This window comes from Colletes gigas, unplaced genomic scaffold, assembly GCF_013123115.1.
Source record: "Colletes gigas isolate AHSC1104 unplaced genomic scaffold, ASM1312311v1 Colletes_gigas_Sc00056, whole genome shotgun sequence".
Classification (NCBI taxonomy): Eukaryota; Metazoa; Arthropoda; class Insecta; order Hymenoptera; family Colletidae; genus Colletes; species Colletes gigas.
The window spans coordinates 668,463-677,979 of record NW_025106685.1 but is presented as its reverse complement, the minus strand read 5'-3'; the positions used below and the strand labels follow the sequence as shown (position 1 = coordinate 677,979).

At 47.0% G+C, this 9,517-nt stretch overlaps 2 protein-coding genes across 2 annotated transcripts; one reads left to right on the top strand and one right to left on the bottom strand.

The window, feature by feature from the left end:
* Nucleotides 1-328: 328 nt before the first annotated feature.
* Nucleotides 329-1,066, bottom strand: LOC122403514 (the record flags this gene model as incomplete). Its single annotated transcript, XM_043407068.1, has 1 exon — nt 329-1,066. A coding segment is annotated over exon 1 (738 nt), but the record flags the coding sequence as incomplete, so codon positions are not given.
* Nucleotides 1,067-5,447: 4,381 nt separating this feature from the next.
* LOC122403513 lies at nt 5,448-6,074 on the top strand. The gene has a single exon (XM_043407067.1). The coding sequence runs from the start codon at nt 5,448-5,450 to the stop codon at nt 6,072-6,074; it is 627 nt and encodes a 208-aa protein (XP_043263002.1).
* The last annotated feature ends 3,443 nt before the right edge of the window (nt 6,075-9,517 follow it).

The following is a 9,517-nucleotide window of genomic DNA, read 5'->3' as shown; positions in this document are numbered from 1 at the left end:
TCTCAGCACCACCCTGTACGGGCGCCCCCAAGGATCGTCATCGATGGGTCTGGAGGAGATCCTTCCATGCCCGGGTCTTGGCCCGTTTGATGGCGACCTGCAGAGCAACCCGCGCCATCCGGTATGCCTCATACAGGTCATCTGCCCTCGCTCGCGCCACGCCATCGTCCGGTCGTAGACGACGGCGCGCGCGGGCGTACTGGCGTCGGGCGCGGACACTCGCGACCCGCAATTCCGCGATCGCGGCCGACCACCAGTACACCGCCCGGCGAGGAGAAGCTCGCCCGACCCGGGGCATCGACGCGTCGCAAATGTTTGCGACTAGTACCCCGAGCCGGGCAGCCTCCTCCTCCATGCTTGGCAACTCGGCCGCCACCTGCGGCCAAGTTGCAGCGAGGGCAGCTGCCATCAGGGCGTCCTTGTCCAGGCGCCGAAGCGCCCAGCGGCGCGGTGGGGTGCCATCCGGGCGGCGGTGCCGGGACGCAGCCCCGGCGGCAGAGACCTCCATCCGGATATACCGGTGATCGGAGAGTGTCTCTGCCTCCGGGGCCACCTGCCAACCCGACACCATGCGCACGGCGTTGGGGGTCGCGAATCCAACATCCACGATAGACCCCCCATATCGCCGCACGCACGTGTGCTCCGACCCCCGGTTCAGTAACCGAAGGTCGAGCCCCGCCGCCCAGTCGCCCAGGATCCCGCCGCGAACGGTGGTCCTAGGGGATCCCCAAGCCACCGACTTGGCGTTAAAGTCCCCCAGGACTAGCACCGGCCGGGCCGCGCAGCGCTGCACGCATGCCGCGACCTCGGCCAAGTACAGCTCGAACGCGGCGTGACCGCTGCGGGGCGAGATGTAGCACCCCACTACGGCGACTCCCCCCCAGTCCACGGCGACGAAACCCCGACCGCGCTCCAGAATGGAGAACGGCGGGGACCCGTCGCCACCTCCCCATACCGTCGCCACCAAACCGTCCGCGTCGCCCACCCAATGTGGGTGATCCGGCACGCGGTACGGCTCGGCGGCGACCGCCAGGCCAACCCCCCACTCCGCGAGGACTTGGGACATCATGTCCTGTGCCGCGCGGCAGTGGTTGAGATTGGCCTGGAGGAGGAGGCGGGGCGCCGTTATTTAACGGCCGTCCCAGCCTCCTCCCGGCTGTCCGTCCCCGTGGCACCGTCCACCTCCATTGTGGACGCTGCCAGCAACCGCGGTGCTTGAACCGGGGTGGGCCCCTTCTTCTTCCCCTTCCGGGAGGGGGGAGAGCACTTTTTGCTCCCCACCCTGTGATCGGCTGGCCTCCCCATGTCCGCACATAGCGGGCAGTGGGGGGCCGCCGAGCACTGGCTCGCGCGGTGGTCATTCGCCCCGCAGCGGTAACACTGACCGCTGCGGTCCACCGGCGAGGTGCACCACTGCCTCACGTGCCCCAGCTCGAGGCAGCGGTGACACTGGAGTGGGCCGCGGCGCGAGTATCTCCACTCGCGCCGAAACCCACCCCACCAATACCCTCCCGGATTCCGCCACCTTTCGGGCGGCGGAGAGGGGACACCGGGCCCACACCGACCCCAGGCCGGAAGGAGACCTGCGGATTTCTCCGACCCGCACGTCTCCCTCGGGGCAATCACCCGCCCTCGCTAGGGCACAGGACACCTCCTGCGCGGTGACCGAGTCGTCCAACCCACATATGCGCATCTCTGTGCGCTTCGTGGGCCGGGACGACTCGGACACCCCGCTCGCCCAGCTGCTCCTGGAGCCTCTGGGCGAGTCGGTCCGCCTTCTCGCCGCCCTCTGGACCAGGGATCTCCAGCAGGAGACCCCCGGTCACGGCCCTCTTCGCCCTCACGGAAGCGATGCCGAGCTCCTCCAGGGATATATTATCCCTGGCGAGCTGCATCGCCCCCGCGAGTGTCAGGTCGCCCCCCTGAGGAACGGTCAGCGTCACTGCTGCCGTTTTAGGGGGGCGCCCTGGTCGCACCTTCGCGGCCTTTCCCCTTGGCCGCGGGCGGCGAGGTAGCAGGTCGCGGCTGCGAGGCCTTCCTCGCCGCCCTCTTCGCCTTCCGCCCTACCACCTCGCTCCACGACACCCCTCCTTGGGATGGTGCCGCGGAGGACGCGCGCACCGGGGCCGCGGGTCACTACCCCCCTGGGGAGCCGCGGCCCGCGACACCGTAACGGCCACGTGGGTGGAGCCTTCCCCCAACCGAAACAACCCGTCCCATCCCCGTTTTATTTTGAAAATCCATATATGAATCCCACGCGTAGGTCGGAAATAAAGGTCCACCCGGGCAGAGCCGCCTTACCCGGGTAAGCCTAATACTCCGGGGGTTCGGCAGGTGCCCCGGAGGTGGTCGCTTGGGATTGGGCCTTCTCCCCCAACCATGCATCCCATCGCCGCGCACCATAGCTTAGGATTGGAGGGCGATTTTATAGAGTCGCCATACTCTTGGCCCAGGCGGTTAAGCCAAGGCCCCCGTTTCTCCTGCCGTCACGTACCATTTACAAAACCAAAAATGGAATTATGAATGGATCGTCGTGACGACCAACAGGAGGCTTACGGTGTGATTAGCTTCAGGTACCTCGGGGTCGCAACGCCCCGTACTGCGGCCGACGATTGCCGGACACAGCCCCTGAGGGGAACCAAGCTGGGCTGGACAATTTCAGGCAAAGTCCCGGCGAACGAGCGAAAGGACGCTGGAAGCACAGCCGTCTCAATGTTTATGTCAGAAGCGAAAATATCCGAACTGTGGAGTTTAGACGTTTTAGGCATAAGAGATCCGATCGAAAAATCTGATAGGTTTTTAAGAGAACAAATAGTAAAAGACCATTTTTTAAAAACGGTTCGATTTCAAGAGAACGGCCGTTATTCGGTAGATTTACCGTGGATGGAAGGCCACGCCCCTTTGTCGGATAATTTCAATTTAGCGAATACAAGAGTAGAAAAAACCGCGAGGAAATTAAAAATCGAGAAATCGTTTGATAACTATACCAAAGTGTTTGAAGAATGGCGCGATGAAGAAATCATAGAGTTAGTATCGAAAGTTGAATTGAACATGATATCGCATTATTTACCTAATCGCCCGGTTATAAAAGTGGGGAGTACAACGGAAATACGACCGATTTTTTACGCTTCCGCTGCCGAGAAGGGCAAACCCTCGTTGAATAACTGTCTTGAGAAGGGACCTAATCTCATTGAGTTAATTCCAGCCGCTTTGCTTAGATTCCGGGAACACGAAATTGCACTTTTGGCAGACATTCGGAAAGCCTTTTTGCAAATCGAAATTAATAAGAAAGATAGAGATTTTTTGAGATTTCTGTGGTTTGAAGACGGAGAACTTAAGTCATTCCGGCATAGACGGGTCGTTTTTGGCCTCACTTGTAGCCCGTTCTTGTTAGGAGCCGTGCTTGAATTGCATCTGTCAAACGTCTTGCAAAATATAACAAACAGGAAATGGTCAAGGGAGACAATTGGAAAATTGGCCAAGTCATTTTACGTAGATAATTGTCTTACAAGTGTCAGATCGTCGGAAGTGTTAGATTTGTTTATATCAACAGCAAAAGAAGTTATGAAAAAGGAAGTTTTGACTTACGAGGGTGGGAGTATACCCACGACTTTAGCGAAAAACAAACGACTTTAGTGCTCGGTCTTTTATTTAATAAAACACAAGATACTCTTTCGATTAAGCCAGCAGTTTTGGAAAAATCTAATGTAGGCCTAATTAGTAAAAGAGCGATTTTATCTATGGCGCACCGAGTGTTTGACCCAATGGGATTTACTTCCCCAGTAACGTTGTTACCTAAATTATTATTAAAAGAGTTATGGAAAATCAAGACGGAATGGGATTCACCGGTCGATAGCGAAACTCAGCAGAAGTTCATTAATTGGCTTGAACAATTATGTTATTTGAAGGAGATAGCTATCCCTCGAAAACTCGGCCCTGGAGACGTTTCTCTCCACACGTTTTGCGATGCGAGCCAAGTTGCGTATGCCACGGTATCATTTTTACGCGTAGAAAATGAAAAGGGTGTCGAACTGCGTTTCATAGCGGCAAAAACAAGGATAGCTCCAGAGAAAGCGACTATTCCACGCTTAGAGCTTTTAGCTGCTTCAATCGGGTACCGACAAACGCGCGAAATTATAGAGGCTCTAGAATACGATAAGGTACCGGTCTTTTATTGGTCTGATTCGACGACAGTATTAGCTTGGCTGAATCGAGATAGTCAATGGGGTGTTTTCGTTTGGAATCGTGTTCGTGAGATTCGAAATCTGTCAAAGTCCGGAAAGTGGCGATATGTGTCAGGAGAAATGAACCCTGCGGACCTTCCCTCACGTGGTTGTCGTGCGAAGGAACTGCTCGACTCTCGCTGGTGGGAAGGGCCTGACTGGCTCTGCGGAGATCAAAATAGCTGGCCGGAGTCAGCAGAGGATTTTGATGAAAAAGAAATTCAAAGGGAATTAAGAAAGTCAATTCAACAAGCTATGTTTAGTAAGGAAAGTCAAACAGATATGAAGATAGTAGAGCGGTTTTCCTCTTACACTAAACTAATCAGATTTTTCGCCATAATGTTAAGATTTGTTAATTTTAAGCGCAATATTTATACGGATAGAGGCAAGAGATTAGCGTACCAAGAAGTTCACCGAGCGGAGGTAAAATATTTGAAATTCGTGCAACGCAAAACGTTTTAATTAAAGAAAGATCCTCGTTTGGCAAAATTGCAAGTTTTTGTACACACTGATGACCTTATACGCTTGAAAACAAAGATTTCGGAGCGTGATGATCATTTTTCATTTTTATATCCTATTGTTTTAGATTATAAGGATAAGGTAGTCGAATTGTTGATCCGAGAGACACATGAAAATATGTGTCATGCAGGTGTACAAAGCGTGATGTGTCAACTGCGAGAAAGATTCTGGATCTTAAAAGCAAGAAAAACGATTCGGACTGTCATAGAGAAGTGCGTCACATGTAAGCGATTCGGCGCTAAGGCAATGCAGGTTGATCCAGCCCCCCTGTCACTACATCGTGTTAGGGATGCTGCAATGTTTGAGATAACGGGAGTTGATTTTGCCGGACCATTGTTTTTACGCGGACGGCAGAAGGTTTGGATCTGCTTGTATACCTGTGCAGTGTATCGGGCGGTACACCTTGAACTCGTGACATCCTTGTCGACACTAGAATTTTTGGGCAGCTTTCGTCGTTTTATTGGACGTCGCGGAAGGCCTGTTATTATGTACAGCGATAATGGGTCAAATTTTGTAGGCGCGAACAATTTACTTGAGGACGTGAACTGGGATACCATTTCTCAGTATAGCTGCGCGCAACGTATCGAGTGGCGATTTAATCCACCTACCGCCGCGTGGTGGGGTGGATGGTGGGAGTGACTAATAGGCATGCTTAAGAATATTTTGCGGAAAGTTTTAGGAAAATCATGCCTCACGTATGAGGAGATGTGTACGGTGTTATGCGATTGTGAAAACACTTTGAATTCTCGCCCTTTGACGTACCTCTCCGACGAAACGAATGACTTAAAACCACTGACACCAGCTATGTTTTTACGCGATGTAAAAGAGTCAGAAACACCCGATCTTGATATAATTAATCAAGTTGATCTCAAGTCTAGGTACAAGTATAAGCAAGAATTAATGGGACACTTAAGACGTCGTTTTCGCAAGGAATATCTAAGCCAACTTGTAATGAAAACTCGCACTAAAGAATCACGTGAACTTAAGAAGGGTGATGTCGTTCTCGTAGGCGATGACAACCGTAAGCGGCTAGATTGGCCTTTGGCCCGTATTGAAGAGCTGATCGAAGGTAGGGACAACAAATGTCGGGTAGCTGTTGTGAAAATGAGCACAGGAAAATTCAAGCGACCGGTGCAACGCATGTACCCGCTTGAAATTTCTGAGTATATGGACGACAGTAATGATCTTCGAGAAAAGGCGAAAACGAAGGTCAAATGTGAAGCTGTCAAAGAGAAATCGGTTTGTAGTGAGATGAATGAAAATTGCGCTGGTACGGAGAATAGAACACGAAGCGGGCGTATCGTGAAAAAACCAGACCGGTATCAATCTTGAACATCTGTAGCACGGAAAGAATGGTGTGTTGAGTCAAGGACTCAAGGTGGGAGGATGTGAAAAATGCATAGATATGGGGAATCGCGTTCCTTTATTTTTTGGCAACGCCGCTGCGGGCCCTTCCCCCCGGCGAGACGAGAGGCCTCGGCCGTGGCGATGGGCAGTTGGAGAATCGAAGCCGACGTGTTACAGGCAAATAAATAAAGTGTTTTTCTCCTCAAATAACGGCTGTTTTTCCCCCTGTGGTTACCTATCGCCGACCGCGGTCCTATTTTAAACAACGGAAACATCTTGTATAAAATATACATATTTGTAGTTAATACCAAAAAAAATATAATCAACCCATTATGTAAAATCTATTTTTGTATTTATAAACGTCCAAATAAATTTAGAAGCTTTTAACCTCCGTCTATCCAAAAAGACTGGTATTTTCATAATTCTTCTAAATTAAATTCATTATAAATCTGAACTTCATATCATACTTTTTACTGACGAGACTGGATTTATCAGAAGCGGGATTAAAATTTTAGGCCATGAATGGTTAGACTGAAAACTTTTGTGCAATTATTTTATCAGAGTATTAAGAGAGATTATCCTTAAACGTATGGGTAGAAATTTTAGAAAATCGATTTTTAAGATCAGTTGTTCCACCGAACAAGACGACAGGTGCAAGTTATTATAAAATTTTAATAAATATACACTATTGGAATAGATTATACTTATGATTTTAACGTAGTAGGCCTCTATCACATTTTTTAGTTAAGGTAAGATAATATTTAAATCGAGCCTTTTGTAAGAGATGGATAGGACGAGAAAGTCTAGTAAAATGGCATCATTTAACTTGAATCCACCGGATTTGTTTTTGCGGGCCATTTAAGGACTTTACTTACCAACGATGAATAATGGAGTAGACTTGCGATAATTTGAAATTTATTTTGAAAATGTACGTGAATATTTGTAAACGTACGTCGATTTATGATCTACAAATGTCAGTCTTCTATTCAAATTTGACAACGACAAATCGGAAATCTTAACTTTTATGTCGATAACCGTTATTTATAAATATAGAAAAAAATGTTATGAGTAGAACTTGTACTATTTAAGGAAGTAAATATAATCCGAAAAAGTATATTTTTTAAATTTGAGAATTGCAAGTTATAAAAAACAAAGAATTCAAAATTTTGTTTTTATATCCTTATGAAGCGTAAAAAGACGAATTCAAAGAGGTACTAAAATGTGTGATAGCGATACACTTTAATGATGAAAAACGGGTTACAAAAATACCAAATTTTCAACTGCGATGTGCCATGTTTTCCCGTTGTCCGATCAATTTTAGATTTTGCATAGGTTATTTTTTCATCTAGTGTCACAATTTCAGGTGTCCCAAAAAAATTCGAAAATCGAAAAATAAGATCCACCCTTTTGTAAAATCATGGACAGTACAATCAATTGATCCCAAAACAGAATTTTTTATTTATGGCCATTTTTCATACTGATATTTTAACAAATGTTACAAAAATAAAAATAGGGGAGGCCGGGGTTAATAGTAACACGGGGTAATTGTAACACGTTAAATAATTTAAGATCTATCCTACTAATTATCACAAATTTTGGATATATGATACAAAACTATAATTGAAGTACATATCTGTATCCATGTCCTAACAATACAGTTATTCAATAAACAAATATATTAAACGAAATGACTTTTCGACGTCGTAAAATAGTATTTTCTTAGTGCGTTAAAATTGTGATATAAATATTCCTTGTTCAAGTAAGAATTTTTTCTTTTTCTTAATTTTTAGTCTCATCCTTTTGAATGAACTATTGATCGTTAATTAGAACTTTTAAACGTATTGTTAGTGAAAAGTTGTAATATAAGTTCAAGAGCGGGATCCGGGGCAATTGTAACACCGCCGGTCGGGGTTGATTGTAACATTGTAATATTGATTGCCTGTTGCAGCTCGTTTCGCGATCGTGAAATGTCTTTGATATTCTTGGGTTTTTGATGCTTAAGCGTCATTGACGGCCAGTTTATATCAATCTTATTCAAAAATTCAGGTAAGTGTTTTTATTAAATTAAATTTACTTAATAAATTCTTTTACCAATAAAAACTGCAATTAAATTCTTTTTAGAATGCCTCGTATGAGAGTTATAGAAACCGATAGAAATACGAAAAATACATCAATGTATGAAGCTGCTTATGATGATAGTATTGTATATCTATTCGGGCCGCAATAAAAAATACACTTTGTGTCACGTGTCTTTGTCAAGATACATGAAGAAAAAGCCTAAAACTTTATAAAAAGGAATAACTTCTTCTTTAACAATGGGATATATAGACCATGAAACATATGTAGTCTTTAATGATAATAAAAAAAAATAATAGTAAAATACATAGTGAGAGCTTCCGAAATATATCATAGATTTTGTCTCAATAAATTGTCAGTGCCACATCAGTGGATGAAACATAAAATGGCGGGCGAAAATTGGTTTTCTGCTTTTATGAAAAGAAATCCGCATTTTTCCATACGATCTACAGAAGCAACCAGCCTATTCAGTGTTACAAGTTTTAATGAAACAAATGTAGACGTCTTTTTTGATAACTTAGAAAAGGTTTTAGATAAATATACATTTAAAGCAAAAGATATTTATAATGCCGACGAAGCAGGCGTTAGAACGGTTCAGAAACTGTTGAGTGCGGAATCGACCGCTCCTTCGATTCGCGCTCAAGACGAGGTTCATGGTACTATCGAGAGATGACTTGTTGGCTAGGCACCTATAGACTAAACGGGCCAAGGGCAAGGAGAGAAGGTCTTCGCGCTACCTTATTTCCACTAGAGAGGCCCGCTCTGACGTCACGCTGCATAGTAGTAGGGTCTCCATAACCACGAGAGATACATTTTTGTTCTATTCATGGCTAGTATTTTCAGCGTACGGTTAACCAATGCCCCTCAGTCTTGTCCTATCCTACTCTATCGCTATACTTTTCGTTCGTATCCTTTTCTCGCGATGGAACGACTCAGCCAATAATGACAATGCGTGTGAGAGCAGGCGTTGCTATTACGCTACGGCCAATCGGCGTGCCTAGCCATCAAGTCACCTCTCGATGATAGGGAAACATTCTTTCTTCAATTCTCACATCTGCACGCCAACACATAGCCCTACTATGAGCGTCCCTAACTGCATATTTGGGGAAATTTGACCTTTTTTGTTTTTTTGTACATGGGGAAATCTTCATGGACACCCGCGGGACTCCTACCGGCTAAAACCCCACAGTGACCATCCGCAGGCGCCTGACGGGAGACCGGGAACTCTTTTGAATCATTACAGAGCCCCCCGCCGCGCCATGCCTTTTCAGGCCCCTCTCAGTGGGAGGCACATCCCACCGCATTCCCAGTCAACCGCAAGCACCTGGTCACCAGCGCCCGCGGCCCCGTGA

What these genes read in the sequence shown, in the direction of transcription:
- LOC122403513 (XM_043407067.1), top strand. Translation starts at nt 5,448, where the DNA reads ATGTGTACGGTGTTATGCGATTGTGAAAACACTTTGAATTCTCGCCCT.